The 22,378-nt window shown below is 42.3% G+C and overlaps 1 protein-coding gene across 9 annotated transcripts in view; it reads right to left on the reverse strand.

Annotated features, from left to right (window-relative positions):
- The window catches only part of Asph (aspartate beta-hydroxylase), a 162,174-nt gene that overhangs the window by 80,922 nt on the left and 58,874 nt on the right, over positions 1–22,378 (reverse strand). For 7 of the 9 annotated variants that reach the window (XM_041657008.1, XM_041657009.1, XM_041657005.1 and 4 more), the window contains 6 exons: positions 19,870–19,989; positions 17,405–17,437; positions 16,270–16,326; positions 14,297–14,329; positions 11,506–11,541; positions 9,977–10,021 (listed from right to left, as the gene is read on the reverse strand). In XM_041657008.1, the coding sequence (XP_041512942.1) occupies positions 9,977–10,021; positions 11,506–11,541; positions 14,297–14,329; positions 16,270–16,326; positions 17,405–17,437; positions 19,870–19,989 (324 nt within the window). The remainder of the gene's footprint in view (positions 1–9,976; positions 10,022–11,505; positions 11,542–14,296; positions 14,330–16,269; positions 16,327–17,404; positions 17,438–19,869; positions 19,990–22,378) is intronic. The other 2 variants (XM_041657012.1, XM_041657014.1) reach the window with 1 other exon arrangement.

A 22,378-nucleotide genomic window follows, 5' to 3' on the forward strand; every position in this document is an offset into this window, starting at 1 on the left:
ATGTGTCTGTGTATTTACATATGTGCACACATCCAATGTACATTTTTGTGCACAGGCCTATGAAAGCCTGCAGTCAGCACTGGTTGTCTTCCTCATCTTTCTTCACCTTATTTTTTGAGGCAGAGTCTCTCAATAACCCCACAGCACAGGAATATGACTATACTAGCTGGCCAGTAAGAGCCAGGGATCCGTCTATGGCTACCGGCCCTAGTACCAGAGTCAAAAACACAAAAAATTGTGTCTGGTTTTTATATAGTGCTAAGGAATCTGAACTTGGGTCCTTGACCTGACTCAGCCATCTCCCTAGCCTCAACAGTACATATTAACCGGCCGTAATATCTGCCTGGTATTCTCGTAGATAGCAGAGCTACAACAAAGAAGAAAGACATAAAAAATGTCCGTCTCCAAGAAGCTCTTTTTTAGTGGGATCTATAGTACTGCTAGAAGCCCACAGCACTACATCCCGGAGTCATCGCACTGGGTTAAAGAGACTTGAAAAGCAGCATACGAAGAGCACAGCTAGACAAAGCAGGTGGGTGCTGATTGTGGGAGGGTCCACAGAGCTCCCCACCCCTGGAGGAAAATTAAGGAACGAGTTCACATCCCATGTACGTGTGGGATCCCTGGGCCACACTATCAAGTCTCCTTAATTTGCCTGAACCAAATTCCCAGGGTACTTGGAAGGCAAGTGAGTCGGACATGCTCCCAGAAAGCAGGGCACCATCTTTCTCCCTTCTCTCATGCAGTGCGTAGGGTGGGACAAGAGACCTAAATCTCCAGGCCCTAGGACAAAAGCCCTGTTCTCATCTGTGTTGTCCCTGTCCCTCAGAGCACATCAGCAAGCTGAGTCCAGATTCTCCCCCCTGGATGTAGAGAAAACACAGGGATGAACATTCCAACTACATTTGTTTAAGTGCTTAGGAGTTTCCTGGGAGATCCAGCTTACCTTAGAGCCCTCTGTCCTATGCTTCTCCAGAGACTCATATGGACCTCTCTACGCCAAGAAGGAAATGACTTACTAAGCATTTCCTGTTTGGTACACCCCCTCTAAACACATTGTACAAATTACCCACATTAACTTCCTCATCAGCTATGAGAAGTAGTAATAATTCACACGTAAAGATGCTAAGGAACTTTAATCATAGAACAGAGAACGTTCTAGTAGCAAGGGGGTTAACTGACAACTCTGACACTTTGTGTTTAAATTCTCATGTCCAGAAAGGTGTTACACACTCCTCTTCCGTCCTGATTTTGCTCTTCTTTCCCCATCACATGACTTTATCAGCATGAAGAAACCTTAAAAGGAATGAAAACTTGATCTTTACAGACTTTCATGCAACCATGACTGAATTACTCATTGACTGGATGTTCTTATCCTGCCAAACCCCATCTCCTGTGTAAATAATGTGCCTACCAAGGGGGGCTATTGAGGCCAGCTGTCAAACGCCAACTTGACGCAGGCTCACCTACCTACTCAAGAGCCTCATCCCGGGCACCTGTTCATTCGGAGATCCAGGACCACGTCTATTTCTGCCTGCATTTCCAGGCCACCTATTCTTCAAGACACAGCCTTCATCAGGTCTCCTCTCTTTACTGACATTGCCTCAGGTCAAGGTGAAGAACAGCAGCACCACATACCTATCCCTTGACCGCGCCCTACCTGGCCTCCTGGCCACTCAACAACGGCTCTCTCCCATCGTATCCACCTTCCACCTGCTCCCTGAACTCCAAAACTGCTCCAAAACACCAAGTACAACCATGGGCTAGCAGGCATTTCCAGTCCTCTGACTCGCCGTGTACAATCTGCCAGCAGGGATAATACCCAGCCACCTACAAAGCTCAGCTCTCTAAGCCCTGTGAAGGAGGAGCAGAGTGGGCGAGGCTCATCCAAAGGGGGTCCGTTGCTTATCAGGCACCTCTAGTTTTAGGGTTTCTTTCTGAACCCGGGTAAAAACGACCTCCTCAAGCCCAAAGACTATGTTCCTTTCTTAGCTGACAGGTAAAGAGTTACCTGTGGGAAATGAAGATTGAACATGAGAAAGAAGAACCACCCACACTTCCCCAACAGGTGGTCCCTCATGAAGATGTATCTTCTCAGAGTGGTTCTCATAGGAGTTAAGACTAAGAGTCTCCACAGGAAGTGAGCGAAGTTCCCCAGTAGGCAATACCTACCCAGGAGGAAGAGGAGGCCATGCATGACACTGAATTCTGACCTCTAGCAATGTAGAGCAGTAGGACTTGTTAAAACCAGCCACATCACATCATGAAACCTGGATTAGAAACAGACTATGACACTGTTCCCTTGGAGTACCAGCTACTTGAAAGGCTAATACAAGAAATTTCCAAGTTCAAAGCCAGCCTGAGCTATGTGGAAAGTTCAAGGCTAGCCTAGACAATGTAGAGTGACTAGTCTCAAATTAAATAACTAAATGATTTGGTCTGTGCATGTGTGTTAGAGCACCTGCCTGACACACACCAGGTCCTCGATTAGATTCTCAGGAAAAAGGACATATGTTAAGAAAAGGGGTTGAACGTGTTCGTTTGTAATTTTGGTCAACAAGTTTGCTCAAAGTCTAAAATATTTATAAGTACAACAGACACCAATTCTGTCATCCAAAATTTTAAAATACTTCAAAATAATGACAATATAGAGAAGAATTCATCTCCATTTTATTGCTCTAAAGCAACAGCACACAACAGACACATTATTTTAGACAACCCAGCCCTGTTGCCCAGCATGGCACAGATTTGTAAAGACAAGGCTCATTAACGCACACATTTGTTTTATCAAATAAAAGTATTTGAAGTTGGCGACAAATGATTACATACAAAAGTCCAATGGAACTTATTTCAGCCATTTATCAATAATATGTCACTCCTAACTGCCCTAAAAAAATACGGTTTTATAAAAAGTAGCGTTCTGTAAGTTGCGATATTAAGAGATTTACAATTCAAGTTTTAAATCTATAGCATCCATATAACAGCTTTAAAAATTATTGCTTATTGACTTAGCTGAGGTGTCATTACACACTGAGCCAGCATGCAGAAGTCAGAACAGTGTGACTACAATGTTCAATGACAAAATTTATTCTGCTTTATGCTAGATGAAGAGGCGGGGGCAGAGCATGGATCACTCTATCTATCTTAAACAGTGTTAACATAAACAGGAGCTACCCCTGTCCTTCAAATGAAATATCTTTATGGCTTTTTAAAAATGGCTTCTGGCTCTGCCCAAGCCATATTTCTACTAGCTGCCTTCTTTTCTAACCAATCAATTTCTCATCATTGCATCTTTTCTGAGCTGCAGAGAGGGCTTACTAAAGATAGGGTAAAATTGTCAGTGTGTGAAGGAGGAGGCTCATCCCAGGTACCCAGCAGCAGACATTGGGCCAGTGACTGCTTTTCATACTCTCTGAATCCCTTCAACCTGAGGGACCATGGACTTCACCTAGCGAGAGCCCTGAGCAGACACCAGGGCGGAGAGGGTACTGCCTGGGAACAGCACAGGATGGTCATTAAACTACACACCAGCAGTCTCGATAATGTAAATAAATACAGACTAGACTAAGGTCGTTATATGGCTGATCTATCGTGCTGAAGTGTGAGGACATGTATATTTTGCAGGCTACTGTTTACCTTTTGTCCCCCACGAGGAGTTTAATTCTCCCCTCTACTAAAAAGTATATCAGTGATCATTCACATCTTGAATAAAAATATTAAAATTTCAAATAAACCACTAAAAACTACAAAACAAATTTCAAAGCCAGTGCTGTAAGCTGGCCGCTTGAATCTAACATCAACAGCCCTGATTGGGACAACAGTGCGTGGATGAGACTCACATCTCTTCAGCCACCAGGGTACAGGGTACAGGGTACAGTGTTCAGGGTGCTAATACAAGGTGCTCACAGTGGCTTTGAAATCCCGAATAACAGTGTTCATGCCAGTCAGTTCAGCACAGCTAATGCTAATCATTAATAAAATATCAAACCCTGCCATGACAATTTTTGCTACATCATCAATGTATCATCAAGTCTTCTCAGTAAAATACACATAAATATAGAAAAATCTAAAGCTGTACCCCGAAAGAAAAAGAAACCCAAGAGAGCCACAGGTGCTCTCAGTAAGGACACACAGGAATGTAGAGTAAAATGTCATTAAAAAAAAAAAAAAAGAATACACTAAATTGCCAGTGGACTGTCATTCACTCTAAACATCGTTAGTTTCCATTCCCAAAGATCTCGATCTGCCAGTAACTACATCATGAGATCTAGCACAGCCATCTTTTGGAGCGTATGGTTAGTCTGGTCCTCCTGTGGTAGTAGGGGCAGTCTTTGAAGCTTTAAGTATCTGAAAAAATAAGGGGAAATCTAAATTAAAGGACCAGCCAGGCAGACTGTCAAACTGCTTCATTTTCATACCACTTAAAAACACACGCACACGTCAGCTTAAGTAAATGTTTTGATTTGTTTTTAATGGTAACTTGGTAACAGAATAAATTAACAACCCAGAAGTCTCTGGCCATTACTTGACAAAGCTGCTGACGGGAGCCTGGGGCTCCTGAGAACACCTGACAGCACCATGTGCAAGAATCTCGGGCTTATGGGAAACACAGCATTAAAATTCTTTCTCCTACCCATAATCGTAAAGAAATACAAAAAAAAAGAGTCTGTATTTAAAAGATAAGTACATAAAGAATTTCCAAAGGTATTTCTGTGGCATCTCAAATACAGGGTTTAAAAGGCCTTGCTTGTCTTCCAAGGATCTGTGTTTAGCTCTTGGCACCCTTGTAGGGCAGCTCACAACCAGCTGTAATTCCAGCTCCAGATGATGTGAGACCCTCTTCTGGCCTCCCTAGACAGCTCCCCCCTCACAAAATCACTAAAAGAATAAAATAGAGAGTAATTTATGTTAACCTTTACTGCTGTTGACAAGCATAAATATCTTAAAAGCAGCAAAATCCATTTCTATCCAACTTCAGACATGCATTTTTGCTCCAGATTTTAGTGTGTGGTTTGTTTCACTGTACAGTATTGGGTTTTTACACAGAACTGGGTAAGAAAGGAGGTGGCTGCTCCCCAGAGGCCAGGCAAATGCTGCTACAATTTCTAAGTCCAGACTACTGATGAGGCTTTAGTGTTTCCCATAAACCTCTGTATCAGAAATTTAATATAAAGAGTGGTTTTCAGAGACAGTCCAGTTTGGAAGAGGTCAGGAGGTTGAGGACTACAGACAGAATCAGTTTTTTGAAAATCAGGAGAAAGGGCCAAGCTAGCAGGCTTTCCTAGACTCAGCACATCCTCCTCCATCCTGAGGTGATGTAGTGAAAGGGCCATCACCAGAAGCAACGCACATGCTGACGCCATGGACATGGGCATCCTGTAGAACTGTGAGATAATACTGATTCGTTACAAATAACTTAAGATAGTTTGTGACTATGGCATTCCCTTCTGTCCTGTGTGTGTGTGTGTGTGTGTGTGTGTGTGTGTGTGTGTGTGTGTATGTTGGCTTTTGTCAAATGACAGGAAGCTAGACATATATCGGAAGAGGGAATTTTAATTGAGAAATCCCTATAAAAGACTGACCCATGGGCAAGCGTGTGGAATACTGTCTTGATTAGTGACTGATGTCGGGGGGAGGGGGGGCTCAGCCTATTGTGGGCAGTGCCATCCCCGAGCAGGTACGTCTAGAGTATATAAGAAAGCAGACTGAGCAAGCCATAGGGAGCAAGCTAGCAAGTGCATTCCTGCTTGGCTTCAGTTCCGTCTCTAGTTCCTGTCCCTGCCTCACCCTGCTTGACGACGAACTATAACTTGTAAAGAAATAAACCCTTTCCTCCCACAAGTTGTTTTTGCTTATAATGGTTTATCACAGCAATAGAAATGCTAAGACACTACCTATCGTCCATCCATCTATCCATTAATGCATCAATCTATCATCCATCCACCCGTCCGTTCACCCACCCACCCATCCATCCATCCATCCACCCACCCACCCATCCATCCACCCACCCACCCACCCATCCATCCATCCATCCACCCACCCACCCATCCATCCATCCACCCGTCAACCCATCCGTCCACCCACCCACCCACCCATCCATCCATCATCTATCTCTGTATGTAGCCATAACAAAATCCAAGCCATTATATAAGCAAGAACTGTTGTTGCTCGGGTGAAGCAACTAGAAAGTGTACATATAACTTTATGGACCCAACAAAAGTGACTGTCAATAATCACCAAAAGACATGTACAAGAATAGAGCGACTTCCTTCATAGTAGTCAAAAAAAACTAGGTATACTTACTATATCCATCAACATCAGAATGATAAAACATTATTGTATGTTCATAAAAAAACAGTAATGGTTAAGATTAAATTACTGGACTTTACAAACAAGGAAATTTGAAGCTCACAGATGTCATGCTAAACAACAAAAGCCAACCACAAAAATGCCGGTGGGGGTGTGTGTGGCTCTAATTAAATTAAATTTAAAAGCAGACAAAACCAGTCTAGATGTTGTAGGTCAGAACATCAGTTGTAGAGACTTCTGACAAGAAGCAGAGACTTCTGGGGCGCAGCATGTTTTCTAGACTATGGTCTGAGTATTTACAAACATGTATACACATGTCAAAACCCATCATTTTAACACTTCTCGGGATGCAAATTACACCTCAGGAGGAAAAGTTCACAAACATCAAGTTGACAGTATGCTATAATTTAGAATTTAAGAAAATAAATAGTTTTGAGTTATACTGATACAATGGGAAGCTGTTCAAAGTTTAACAGAAAATGCTCATTAGATAGCAGCAAGGGAGATGGGACCAGCAGTTAAGAGTCCTTGCTGATCTGACAAAGGACCCAAGCTTGGTTCTCAGCAGGGGTGTGAGTAGGCTCACAACAGCCTGTAACCTCAACTCCAGGAGATCTGCTAAGCCAAGATTATGATCACCAGCTTCAGGGAGGCAGGGCAGAAGAATCTTCCAGAAACCATAATGCCCTCACAACTCTCTTCTGAGTCAAATGACTCTCGACACGTTAATTGATGGTCTTCTACTCCTTGGCTAGCACACTGAGGCAAAAACTTCATGGGACCACTTAGCTCACAGGGTTTTAAGTATCGTTTAGCAAAAAGTTACTGTAAGCAACTTCGTAAATGACTCCTCCATAAGTCATTCCATTGGTGCTGTGTGGATCTATGCTTTGAAACTGCTAGGAATATGCTGGCCGACTTCAAATGAAAATGTGAATTTAAGGAGAAAAATTTTTAAAAAGTTGGGGGGATATATTTTAATCAATTTAAAATACCCGGTATTCAAAATATTTAATTTCTTGGATCAGAATGATCCTTTTCTAGATTAACCTTTCACATACAAAGCACCAAGGAGCCAAAAGTTACATCCTTAGAAAACTGTGTGCCACAAATTTTCTCCAAGCCGATTCTCTACATACACCAGTCCTATGTGATAAACCAAGGAAGACTGAGAAAGGCATACAGGAACATGGCGAGTCTAACTTATCAAACTCAGAAGGCCCCAGAAACTTCCATCAGCTTTTTGACCTTCATGTCCTTGAGACATTCTAGAAAACAGCAGGATGGCGGGCTCCAGAGTCACCATTTATTCTCTAATCGCTCTCCTACTAGTCACCTGTAGGGTCTGAGGAAGGTCATGGCCTTGCCACATCTCAGCCTCCTCATCTGCAAAATTAACATAAATGCAAATCTAGCCTCTATGGTGTTCTACCTGTTAAGTTAATCCATGAATGTCCTAGGGGGGAAAATGATCTACTGCTTGATGAGTCATAACTCATCTACCTTGTGACTGTTTCTATGGCCATGATACCTTATGGGAGCAACAGAAGTAATTACCTCATCATGAACTTTAGCAAGCAACAGTGAAACTGTGTGACCTAGCCCTGCAATGATCGAGGAAAGCAAAGATTTAGCATTCTGCAGAAGCTCTCCAGCCCAGCTTTCCAGAGATGCGCTCTGGTGAGGTACAGACCTGATGGCCATGTTCCCACAGCTCTTGCCATCAGACAAACAGTTAACACTTTCGCAGAATCAGTCAACTGAATGAACCACAATACCATTAACATAGGTTGATCATTTTCCCATACCATTATATAACACAAACTATAACATGAAGGAAGACTAAGTCGGGATACAGGAAATGAGTCAACCACATGCAAAGGCTCCAAGTGACCGCTGATTCTGAGCCTCACCCTTTCTCACAGCAACGTCAAACAACAGCCATGCAAAGCATCCAGGGAGCTTTGACAAAACCCAGTTCCAGGGCCCAGTTCTTGATTAGTTCCTTCAGGTTTCCAGCTCCTTTCGCTCTAGCTCACAGATCAAGCCAATTAATCCCTGAACAGAAACAGCCACATCCACCACTCCCTGAGACCTCATCACACACTGTGAAGCCTGCCATGGATCACGCCTTCAGTTCTGTGTGCTTTTATTGAGGCTGGAAAGTATCTCTTTACAAAACACCTTACCACACTACCCTGGTAACCACTGGTATTTTATGGGCATGCTCCAAATCAATTAGGGTGTCAGGTTGTAAGGCAATGAAATAAAGGCAGAGAGAGTAATAGGCTCAATTCCTTTCAGGATAGTAAGGGCAATAATAAATTAAAAAGTATAGACTACAACTAGAAAAATACTCTTTGGAAATTCATTATTCCCAAGATTAGTTCTCAATACTTGTCTTTAAAGATTTATAATCATCAAATGCCAACTCTATAACCCATTCTACCTGTCAGTGTCAAGCAGTGTTCAACAAGAATCAGAGAAACAGTAAGTTTCAGCTTTACTTGCCCTCCTTGCCAATTCTAAATGACAGAATACACATTATTCCACAGCCATCACACAAATGTCTCCATGGATATCTTTTCATTTACACTGTAATACCAATGACTCGGGTCTCTACATTAAATGTTTCTGAATTTAATTAACATACATGTACATGGTATGAAAACTACCAGAAACTAAAACATTCCATCCACCAAATGAACCACAACACACACTGAAGCACAATGAAAAATATTCATTATTTTATTCATTTACTTATTGGCTGCTTTTTAGTCTGAAATTCAGTATTCAATTAATTCTGGCAGGTACAATTACTCCTACCAAAATCGATAGCCGTCATTCACATCTCTGCTAAAGATTTGTATTGCACACAGTCTGAAAAGGAGTAAATGGTGAACCAAGATAACCAAAGATAAAAGCAATAAAATACAGAAACGGTAAGAAATGACTGGAGAGGAAATGCAAGAGGAAACCCAGGAAAGCCTTCTTTCCCCTGTCCACATGGATCCCTCATCACTAGGGCAGTTGGTCTTGGCCTGAGAGATCTGAACCCACTAGTGTTGACAGGGGACCGTGGGGCAAAGGAGAGTGTGGGGAAGTGGGTTCCATGTCGTGGCTACTGAGCAACCCTGAATAGATTGGCGGCTGTGGGCACTGATGATGCCCTCCAGAAGGCTGGGAAGACAGGAGCAAGATGGACAGTGTGGACAGATACACACCATTCCTCTCCACCCTGAGACAACCATTTCTATACCCACCATCAGACGCGTTGAAAATCAAAATGGAAAAATAGAAAGCACAAATCCCTAACTTACGCTCTGCATCTTCACCAGCATGCACAATGGGACACTCGTAAAGAAATTTACTAAACGCTTCCTAAATTCTACACAACATACATGTCTTAGTCTGAACCAGGCATGTGTTTTCCATGACTCTGTTATGTCATTAGAAAACAAATGTCTTTCTTTAAAGTATAGAAATCTTCTTCAAGATTTTTTTATCCACTATAGATCTGTTTCATACGGTATTTTATGAATATAAAACACCAGCAGCATTTTAGATTTTAAATTAAAACACCCATTTGAAAATTTAAAATGCCAACAGTATTTTAAATTCATCCAAAAAAAAAGCAAAACACACTAGATCTAAGGAAATGTCATACCTGGTGTAGTGTCTTGCTGTTCTTCCACGGAGGGGATGTTTATTTCTAAAAATTAAACAAAGAAACAATCCATTATATGCTGCAGATCATGGCTATACCTCTGATTGTCATAAAAACACTAGGATTTGACACCCTCAGGACAAAAGAATTAGCTACAGTTGAGCAAAGCTGCAAACTTCCCAATCATTTGCTAAACAGGCTCAGGAGGTGACCCAGCTAACAGCCAGCAGATGGCACTAAGACCAGGTTCTCTACAGTTAGCATCAGACTCTATAAACTAGTGGGGGGGGGGGGAGGATGACCTCGCTGCAACACTAGCCATGGGGAGCCTTTCCCCACAGAGCTGCAACACTAGCCATGGGGAGCCTTTCCCCTCAGAGCTGCAACACTAACCACGGGGAGCCTTTCCCCTCAGAGCTGCAACACTAACCATGGGGAGCCTTTCCCCTCAGAGCTGCAACACTAACCATGGGGAGCCTTTCCCCTCAGAGCTGCAACAGTAGCCATGGGGAACCTTTCCCCACAGAGCTGCAGCACTTCCACACTGAACCTAGAGTCTTGCACACCAGCATGAGCTACCACTGAACTCTCCACTCCACAGGATCAGAAATCCCAAGATGACTCTGATGCAGATGTGAACACTAACTTCTTTCTCTTGCTGCTTGGAGACATCTAGAAAGACTGTAGGCATCACCAGTTGACTGTAAGACAACGGCAGGCATGTTCTATAAACTATGTCACATACTAATTTCTTCAAACCTTTCAGCCCACTTAACACTACCTTAGCCATAAGATTGTTAGTTTTTGTTTCTTAAGAATTGTAAGAGCCTATGGAACCAGGATCAACCAGGATCACCAAGATCTCACTAGGACTTGCTCCAGTTTCAGCACATTTGTATAATAATAGTAATAATAATAATAATAATAATCAGCACAAGGATCTTGTGTCCCATCTCCTCCTCGCTGTCTACCATGAGGACCAACGAAAACAATCTATGTGGAGCTTTCTGTACACCACGAATTATTGACTCTGCTGTACTGAAACACTGCTGTTTAAATGAGTATAAGCAGTTACTTTTGCTTTTCAAAAAACATCCCTTCATTTCCAAGAAAACCTGATCAACCAACCAACCAAACGATAATTATATTTTCCCTCCTTCACATTTAAATAACATCAAGAACATCACAACTTCCTGCTGATCTCCAGCCATAATAACCCTTTATCGACAGATTGACTTCCCCAAACCCTTTATCGCCAGAGTGCCTTCTCCGAAGTGGCCGCTCACTCATAAATAAGGTAGCCCTTCACCCGCATCTATTTTCTCACAGAAATCTGCTTCTGTCACTCTTCTTTTATTATGCCTGGTCTCTAGAATGACAGCCTCATGGAAAAGAACCCTGTTGGCTTCATCCATCCCAGCATGGCTCACCCCCAGCCCTGGGTAAGCACACAGTTCAGCATACATGTTTTAAATAAGCTTATCTACATTGATATAGAATAAAAGATCATCTCTATAAAAATAACCTACCTTCTGAAATGATGCTGGAATCTTCTATGGCATTATCTAAAAAAAGAAATAGACCAAACACATTACAGTAACTCACCTCCACTTAGATCAGAGGTTCTCAACCTTCCTAATGCTGTGACCCTTTAACACAGTCCCTCATGCTGTGGTGATCCCCAACCATAAAATTATTTATTGTTACTTCATGGCTGTAATTTTGCTACTGTCATGAATCATAACAGATAAATATCTGTGTTTTCCAGTGGTCTTAGGCAACCCCTGTGAAAGAGTCCAAATAGACGTGAACCACAGGTTGAGAACTACTGACTTAGATCCCTAAAGTGACTAAAATCTACTCAGAAAGTTTTGTCTAGGCTGGGTCTCCTTATGGGAGACTCCTGAGTATTTATATCACAAAATCAACTTCAGTTCTAAATTATATTCAAAAGTTTAATCAGAGGGACCAGTGTTACTCCCGTTGATGTAAAATAAAAATTCCTCTGTGCTCATGGGTTCTACATCCTCATATTTACCAGCCAAGGATCAGAAACACCAAGAGAAAAAAGAAAAGTGAGATATACAGACACTGAAGCAAAATAACAAATACAGATAGAGCGTGCAAATGGCACTCCAGGGAGGTGATTGACAGCATGCAAATGGCACTCCAGGGAGGTGATTGACAGCATGCAAATGGCATTCCAGGAAGGTGATTGACAGCATGCAAATGGCATTCCAGGAAGGTGATTGACAGAGCATGCAAATGACATTCCAGGTAGGTGATTGACAGCATGCAAATGGCATTCCAGGTAGGTGATTGACAGAGCATGCAAATGGCATTCCAGGTAGGTGATTGACAGCATGCAAATGGCATTCCAGGTAGGTGATTGACAGAGCATGCAAATGGAATTCCAGGTAGGTGATTGACAGCATGCAAATGGCATTCCAGGTAGGTGATTGGCAGAGCATGCAAATGGCATTCCAGGTAGGTGATGTAGGGATGGTTCAAAAGCTTGGGAAAGCAACACAGGTTAGGGGTTGCAAATGCTGTGCTGTTTTATGCAAGGGCCTGGAGTATCTTTCGATTTTGATATCTGTGGGCCATCTAGCACCAGTCTTATTGTAGACACCATGTTTGACAATTCCTAATTATTTCTTAGTGGCTTGAAAAACTACTGCATTTCCTATATCTCTTCTTTACTGCACAGCTATGCAGGTAAAATACAGTCAACATTGAAAATCTCTATCCCTTCATTTTCTGAATGCTCATGTACTATGAAGTGAAAGGGGAAAGAAAGATCATGTGGTGCTGAGTAGCAATAAAAACAATGGACTATGTCCAGCCTTAGCTCATTTATAAATGTTTTAACTTCCAGGCGCACTCTCTAACCATGTGTATTACAGAGCAGGGAGGGAGGAGCTTGGCTAAATGACGTAAAACATTCTGAGTAGACATGGAGATGGTAATTGCTTACACTCCTTCCTTCACAGAGGGATGTACAAGCTCCTTCCCCAACAGTTGTCAGCAAGATTCACTGTTGACACTGATTCTCCTGTTTGTCTTCCTGTCTGTGTGAGCTCGAAGCTTACTAATTGCCCTGGATCTCAGTTCTTACCAGGCATAAGGATTCATTCTCAGATGGTAACCTGGGGACAAACACCCCTGCTGCTATCCTCTTAGTGAAAACCGGCTGACAGGACCTTTCATTTACCATGGTAACCAGGGCCCAGGGCCCATCCTTGCAGCCATCTGTTGACACAGAGCCTGGAGTTTCTGTGCTTTGATGCAAGCACCTTGTCCCTATGGCCCTCCCCCACACCCAGCAGCAAGCCATTCCCTCCCAACTGACCTTCTAAAATGCTACCTCAATGGCCAAGTTTTTTAATTTCTAAAAGAATTTTAAAGACAACCTAAGCTCATTATTTATATCCCATTCGAAATGGCTGTTATAGATAGTGAAGTTGGTTCTTTCCCGAATCTTAAACACATAGATAACAAAGTAGCATATCAAACCTACACATATACTGTAATTCTTAACTTCTCTGTGCACTTTGCCAACTCTCAAGAAGTTGCAACCCCTTAAAGTAGGGCTCCCACAACCTCGAAGCTTACAGGTTTGAATTTCAGTGCTGCAGTGGCCTGCAAGGCAATAGGTCCTGCCCATTTTCTCAGCCTTCCTTCTGTCCCTCTCAGCTGACTTCTGTCTCTACACAGCATTCTGAAGATGCTCTATTAAAGACAAATGCGTCACAAACTACTTCCTCCTCACGGAATCCTGAGCAGTTGATCCGCCTTCCCCAAGCTTTCTTCCATTGCCCATAAAGACGGGAAACAATCCATTTCATGGAATTCAACAAAACAGGTCTGGAGGTGCCTGGAAACGACAGCAGTGGGAACAGCACCGGCCTGCTGATCTACTCCTGCCTAACCTACGTATGGACTCCAGCCAGAGGCCAGCGCTTGGAATTCCCCACCAGGACAAAATGCCATGCAAGTCACCTCCAAGAGAGGACAGCTCTGTGGAAACAAACTCTGACTGAAGGTCATTCATATGTTAGCAAAAAGGAGGGAGCACAAAACGGTATCAATGTTTTAAATAGCTTATAATTGTCATTTGTAAAAATAAAATAAAGTATTATTTAGGCAATGGCAGATTCACTGAAATAGGTGAAAATTTTCTCATGTGCATTCTTTCAAGATGGCTGTTGGATGTTGCATGAAAATAATAGCTTAGAACATAATTTCCCATATTTTGTACTTAAACTATGAATACATTTAAAAAAATAAGTGGCTTAGGGTTGAGAAATATTTACAAACCTGGTGCATCATGATTTTGGTGTGTTGCTTCCTCTAGAAAGAAAAAAAAGAAAGAAAGAAAGAAAGAAAGGGAGACTTAAGACAATATAAGTATTAAAGCTTTGTCACTAAAGAAAACAAGGGAAAAGCAAATACTAAAATGCCTTATCTTAATCATATATTCTAACTAATGCTGTAGTTACGAATGTATGTCTCTGCCCAAAAGGAAGGAATGTTAAAAGAGGGAAACCATCCTCATAAAAATTCTTGCTAATAATCTAAAAAACTTAGCATACGTGTCTGCTTTGTCACCGTGAGGCATTAAGTGAGGGAGGAGACAGAAGCACGCAATATTCTTTTAATAAACTAACTTTAGTACAGGACAAAAAAAAAGTCCTACTAAAATTGAATCTTTAGTTTTTGAAAGAAAAAAGCCAGCAATTAAACACAGTAACGGCAAAGGTGCTTCGCTGACCTAACAGTGAACAACGAAGTCCATCTAATTCCTGTATCCTGCTGCACCTTATCAGCATCCGTTACTGCTTCCCTGGGACGTAAAATAAAGGAGAAGATTTTGTCTAATAGCAAACAGCATACACATCACAGACACCAAGCTACAAGAGTCACACGTTAATTCTAACTTGAAAAACCTTGTAGGCAGATACTGCTGTGGCTTAGATAAAAAAATATGCCCAAAGGCTCCTGTGTTGGGGGCTCAGGCCCTAGTTAGTGGCACTATCAAGAGGTGATTGGATCATAAGGATCAATGAACTAATCCACCAATGAATTCATAGCTGAAGGGCTGTTAGGAAGTGGGGCCTTATTGGAGGAACAGTCATTGTGTCACTGGGGGAGGGTCTTTGAATACATCCTGCTCTCCCTTCACAGGCTCTTTGTGAAAAACGGAGGAGACCAGAATGGTGGGGGAGCCAGAAAAGGGTGGGTGATAGGGATGGATGTGTGTAAGTACGTAATGTACACTGCACAAATGTACGAAAAGATCATCATGAAAGCCAATGTGTTAATGAAACCGAAAAATGTTTTCGTCCTTTAAAAACTACTCTCTCAGCAATTTTGTCACAGCCATAAAAACTAACAGATGTACTACTACTCTCTTCTGATAAAATTTCACACAACAAAGCCCCCAAGTTGCTGTCTAGCTGCAGAGACAATCTGGTAAAGAGCAGACTAAGGTTTTCAGCCTCCTGCCTCTAAGACATCATCCTCTCTTCCATTCCTGCGCCCCTTAAAAGAATCCCAATGTGCATCTGAAAATGTCTGTCAGTAACTCTAGGCTTCAGCCAAGGTTGGTTGCTCCAATGTTGCAAATGAGACTTTGGGTGATAGCCAGTAGTCTCTGTCATTTGTTGCACATTTAGGAAGTTGTTTGATTGCACTTCCTGTTTACTTAAGTAATATTACTTCCCTTGTCAGGTTTTCAATGGGGTTGAGGACTAGATAATTGTAGTTACTTTCTTCTCATGACTTGGCCAAGCCATTTCTAATACAAAACTTAAACTCCTTAGGATAGGATAATTATTGAAACATTTAGCATATGTTTCTTGCTTGATATTGTTTATGCTGGTTGTAATTCTAATTTTTATACTTGATATTTGTTCTTACTGTATATAGTTTTGTATTAGGTTTAGAACTCTCTTATTAAGCAAAGGGGGAGGTGCTGTGGGAACTTCTTCAGCCAATGGCCTTTGAGATACTGGCCCACTTGGGTGTGGTCTTTTATACTATAAATGTAGCAATAAAGTTTGTGTGTTCTCTCCCAGTGGTGTGAAAGAAGGCATTCTTTTCTCTTTATTTACCTTGTAATGCTAAACAATATGCAAAAAACCGTCTGTCGTCTAAGGAATATGAACAACTGCAAGACCTATGAAGACACCTCTGTGGGAAGTCAGAGTCAACCATTCACCCTGACTTGAGCCTTCTTAAGCCACATCCTCCAACAGAAATACACATTGAAAATTTTAATGTTCACAAACCTGAGCCTTCCTGATCATTCACCATCTCTTCCACGTCGTCTGGATGGTCCTGTGATGCTATGAATTACGAAAGGGGAAATTAAAAATGTCTCAAATAAGGCTTATATATGATCCCTAAAACTAGAAGGCCACAAATCCTGTGATCCACCAAGTTCACCCAGAGAACAAACTTGTATGATCTGTACCTGATGCCAAAGACAAAGACACACAGTTCCCAGCATCGGTGCACTTATCACCCATGCACAGAGCAGCAGAGCGCTAGTTCAGGTGGCAGATACAGATTCTACTAGTCAGCAATTCACACCACATGAGTACACAAAAGTGCCACCAAAGAGCAGCACAGCTCAGCCCTCCTCTTGCTCTAAAGAACCTCCAGCCACAGGAGCACTGTGCAAGGGGTCTTACCAGACCGGACCCAACTGGGACAATTCCAGTGCTTACACACCCACAGCACTGAAGCGATGTGGACCCCAAAAGCCACTCAATAATACCAAGAGGGGTTGAAACTCAAGAGGCAAATCATTATCTCTGAAACTTGGAGGAAAACTAGTCAAGACAGGCTCCCTGAAAGAGGATGAATCCAGCTCTAGCACAGACAAGCTTTCTACGGTCTCATGACATGCAGGGAACTTTTGTCAACTTCAGAATTTAAGCCTATAAAAAACACGTGGGTATTGCTTTGTTTCTGATTATTTTTCTTTCTCTCTCTCTCATTCTGCTTTAGACAGGTCTTACTTTATAGCCCAGGCTGGCCTCACGGCAATCCTCTTACTTCAGCCTGACAGATGCTGGGATTATAGGTGTAAGGCACTGTGTCCAGCTTGGTTTCATTGTTGTTGTTGCTGTTACTGCTGTTGTTGTTGTTGTTGTTGGTGGTGGTGGTGGTGGTGTGTGTGTGTGTGTGTGTGCTAACGACCTTCCTTGCCTCCACTTTCTGAGTCTGAAATTATAGGTATATAACAGCAACACCAAATACAGTTCCTTTGTATATTTTGACAGAGTAATTCTACTACTTGGGATTTATGTTCAGAAAATGAAGATAAACAAAACACAAATAATATTACGTGTCCTATGATACATTGAATAATTTAAAATGATGCTGCTAGGAGATTTGCTCTAATTAATAAATTCTTACCTGTGTCTTCCATATGGTAACTATCCTCAGTTTCTGGGGAAAAAAAACATTAGATTGATATTACTACTATCTCATATATGGTATATGTATCTGCTATATGTCTCTAAGTCTATTTTGAATGATAATTCAGGTAATTCCAGTGCTCATTAATGACTTTATGATAAAACTATTAAAATAAAGCATGGAAATATCAGTTAAGTCTCTATCATTTAATCACTCCTTCACATCACACAGCTCTTGCACTCTGTACCCACGCAGCAGCTCCACAGTGTTGACACACCCTAAAGCCTGGGGTTAAAGAGAGAAAGCAATTCGTGCGGTGAATGCAAGAAAGGTGCAAACTGTTAATCCTCTTCACATCCCACTGCAGATGGATTCCATTGACCCGCTTTGTCCTACTGCTTTCTAAAGTGAAAACGTGTATTGAAAACACAGATAAAAACAAGAATGGAGATTTGGTATGCTTACAAAGCTACAGAAGAGCATATCTTTCTGGTTTGGTTTTGTTTTAATTGTTGGCTTTGTTATTTTGTTTTCAGATAAGGTCTCATTGGTGGCTATGGCCGACGTGGAACTCTCTACAGAGAACAGGCTGGCCTAGAACTCACAGAGATCTGCTTGCCTCTGCCTCCTGAGTGCTGGGGTTAAGTACATGTACCCCACACCAGGGTTTCTATTTATGTTTGAAACAGGGTCTCAGCACCCAGCCTGGCTTCCAGCTAATGAACTGTAGGCGTGTTCTACCGCACTTGCCCAGAAAATATCCGGGTCACTGAGCGTACTCAGACAACAAAAATGCCATCCTTCGAGTCTCGCCACTAAAACCTTTGTTTATTTTAGACATCCGGTGACAATTTCATACATGTACAGAATTTGTTCTGATCATGTTTGTTCCCATCATCTTCTCTTCATCCTCTGCAGTCCCCACGGAGCCCTTCATTCCAACAATGCCACTCCACACACTCTCTTATCTGGTTTTTCATGGTTCAATCTTTGTATATTTTATTTTACAGATTAGATAATGCAAATATTCTTAATCTCTAAAGACTTTCAAAGATAAAAATTTTTGTTTCAAATTTAATCTGTTTTGATCATAGATTATGATAGAAAATAAGATTTCTTTTCTTAGAAGTGCTTCTTCCTGTCTGGAGCTGACCTCCCAACCTTGTTGATATTACATCCTTCCTGCTTCAGATGATATCAAATCCATGTGAACTGCAGGAATTTGCAGGATTAGCAGCACCTCAATAAAAATTCTGGCCACTGTAAAACCATTTTGAGTTATCTTAGCCAAAGACAAGAGAAACAAACATGATACCAAGAAAATGGTGACATCGTTGCTGGAGCATTTTTACTCTGAAATTAGAAACATGTTCCTATGGAAACCATGACATAAATGATGAGTTTGGAAGCTATTCCTTGTCCATCAATACCTATCTTCTATGTAAAATGCAACTGAAATCAGTTGTATATTCACTAGCACTTTGGTCTGCATTTTTGACAGACAAAAAACATACACTCTATAGATTCCTGACCATTGACATGGATGCTGCCTGCCAAGGCTATTGCTTTTCCTATGGAGAATGTCTCTCCTGCTCTGAGCAGGCTTCCATGACAGTTTCTGGGAGATCTCATACATAAATTAGAAGCTGCCTACCACTAAAGAAGCTTCTCAGCATATTGTGTCAGAAGTGTATACGCTTTGCTTTTTGTGACTTGCAGTTTTTACAGCCATTTGTGAGCTGGTTTGTAGTAGAGGTTTATGGAAACACAGTTATGTTTATTCCCAATTAATTACAGTTGATGATTGTCTTTATGCAGCTGAGAGCTCCAGGATCTATTGAATCCCCCACTAACTGAAAACACTTGCTGCCTGTGACTTACAAAAGCTATCTGGGGACACGTGCTGTGGAAGCTACAGATAGGGAGACAGCAGCGTTGTTGGAACAAATGCCAGGCACAGACAGCTGTGTGGGGTCATCGTGACTGCAATCTCATGTAACACATGGCACCTAGGTGGCGCTATGGAGGAGTTCCCTTAAGCACTGCACCTACCATTATCAGAAATCCACCTATTACTGATTCCCTTCAAGCTTTGAAAGAAACCGGGCATCATTTTATCTTAGAGAAAGGTTCATTTGCTTTGAAGCACTGAGCTTCACTCTCAAAATATTATAAATATATATTATAATATAAAATTAAATATTGCTCGTAAAGGAATTTTAGAAACATTTTAATAATTACACTATAAACTATCAACTATTCTATTTATTTATTTTATGCCCATGGGTATTTTGCCTGCATACATGTCTGAGGATGTGTAACTGAAGTTACAGACAGCTGTGAGCTGTCATGTGGGTGCTGGGAATTGAACCTGGGTCCTCTGGAAGAACAGCCAGTGCTATTAAGCACTGAGCCATCTCTCCAGCCCCTCTATGAACTATTTTAAGGCAAATGTGTGCTACCTTCATGGACTGCCCCAGGTTCCACGGTCTCAACTCTGTCCTCTCCATCAGTCACTGTGAGGACGTCCTCAGCCTCTGGCTGTGGCTCTCCTGATGCTCCATCTGCTTCCGGCTGCGGGGCTTCAACAAGGAGAGACAGTGAGCAAGGGGAACAGCAAGAGCCCACAATGGCAGTCAACCAGACAGGCCATCTACAGCTGCCCCACGAGCCTTGGCCTTTGCCCCCTTGAAAGCCATTTTCCCACTCTGGCCAGTTTCAGCTGGAGAGTCACTTCTCATTACAAAGGGAACTCACGCAGTCACCTCATCCTGTTGTTTACTCTGCATACTAAGCAGGTAGGACCACGAGCGGCCAATGGACATGCTCCTAAATACTCGATGAATTAATATATGAATGTATAATTATTAATACATACATGTCTTTCATGATCCCTGAGTCAGGAGAAAGGTCACGCCAAGACCTTTCATTGAGAACTGTCAAATTCCATGTACCAACTATAACTGATGACTTGCAAGTTTTAAATGCGGAGAGCAGCTGCTTGCTAAATCTTATTACTGCCCCCCTCCCCCGCACCCCCGACACACCTCACATCACGCATCTAAATGGACCCAGGCTTAGCTTTTCTCGGTAGAGACAGAAAGCGTTTTGCTGACTGTTTCAGGACATCCTGAGTAAACAAGCTACATGATTCCATGCCACTATTGTTTGGACTGTGACTCCACCCTCAGGTGACCCAACAGTAACTTGCAGGGCTCCCAGCAGACTACTTTTTAGAAACCATGTTCCATTTGAAGAACCAGAGTGAGCTGGACTAGATTGATTGGGAGTCTGGTGTCTCAGGCTCTGGATTTTGCCTCATTTACACAAGGTGTCTCAGCGGAAATAAATTATCTACTCTATGCCTAAGATTCCCTTCCACAAAACTGGAACAATAATTCTCTATTAAGAGTACTGGTAAGTGGATGAAAACACCTAGGAATATGCCTGGCCCATCATAAGTCTCTAGTGTGGTCATTACCATTACAATGACTGTAGACAAGGTTCTCTCTACTGTTAGTGAACTATCCCCATGACCACAAGAAACCCATTTTAGCTATTCTGCACTGTGTGGCACGATGATGCTCAGCTTCACCGAATCATATACACCTATTTGTGTAGATACTTCTATAGAAGGTGCCCCTTATCTGCAGTTTTGCTTTCTGAAGTTTCGTTTGTCTAGGGCCAACCACAAGGAAACCTTAAAATTCCAGGAATAAACAGTTCATACATTCTTAAATATGTTCAATTCCTCGTAATCTAATCCCTCTTCATCCCTCTCCACCCATGTAACTGTCCATGGAGAAAGCGTCTATAAGGGTATAAACTGGAAGGAAGGAGGTGCAGCAAGGATCTCGGACCTAGGATTCTTTCCTCTTCCTGTTCATCACACAGACCTTAGTCACTCACAGAGGCTGCACCTTCCCACTCCTCTGCATCCCTACCCTTGTAGAACTGACTTTCCTGAGCCATCTTGACTTCATAGCTTGTGTCTGCACAGCAGAGCCATGCTCCTGCCTATTCTGGATTCAGACTGTAGGCAGAACAGACTATACCCTGACACGCCTCCCAGCAGCTTCAATTCCTCTCCAAAATGAGTGTCTTTTTCTACCCTCACTCTACCCATGCATCTCACATGCCAGCCATTCTGACTACATTCACATCTTTGTTGTCCCGGCCAGGCAAAGCACCTTCTGCTCTAAGATGAAATGCATTCTTTCCAGCAAGCTTCTAAACAGCCCATGAATCACCACGGCAGTTCTCAGCTCGTCACACTGAATTCAATGCTTAGATTTCATCTTCCTTGTGCCTGTGCTACGTGGCAGGGAGAGTGAGAGCCTGTGTGTGCCATGAGAAGAAACACATTCAAGTGACAGAGCCTGCACGCAATTATAAGGGACAATCCTTTCTACATTCCCAGTAGCCATCAGCAATACCCAGTCAAAATGTGAGGTACTGTTTTCATGAGGTAATACTTCTTTTCCTTTAGGCTTCCCTCAGTTCACTAAGACAACAGGATACCAGGGTATAACATCCTGCCCCTTCACAAACCCTCACAGTTACATTATGGGGTCCTGCTGTCTGTCTGCTTTTATCAGGAGGTATTTCTAGGAGTATCCCTATGCAACCCTGGCATGCTGATTTCTGGATTATCATACTATATTCTCTATGCAGATGCCACCACAAGAAACCTGGTCCATGCTCTGGGAGGACACTTCCCGGTCTCTTTGGCAGCATGACCCATAAAACTGTCTCTCATGTTTTGCTTGGGTAAACCAGTCAAACATCAAGAAAACTGCGAGGATGAACCGTCGCTCCATCCCTTCTGATGGCTTAGAAGCTCCTGAAGGTGGAGGACCACTGTTTCTGAGGGTGGAGCATCTCTTCTCGGGACAGAGGATGGCTCCTGAAGGTGGAGGACCATGCCAAGCAAGCAGCCAGAGCTCCCTGGCTTGTGTTTTCCACTCCACT

This window comes from Microtus oregoni, unplaced genomic scaffold (genome assembly GCF_018167655.1).
Source record: "Microtus oregoni isolate MIOR12 unplaced genomic scaffold, Mior012 000008F_ref0000371, whole genome shotgun sequence".
Classification (NCBI taxonomy): Eukaryota; Metazoa; Chordata; class Mammalia; order Rodentia; family Cricetidae; genus Microtus; species Microtus oregoni.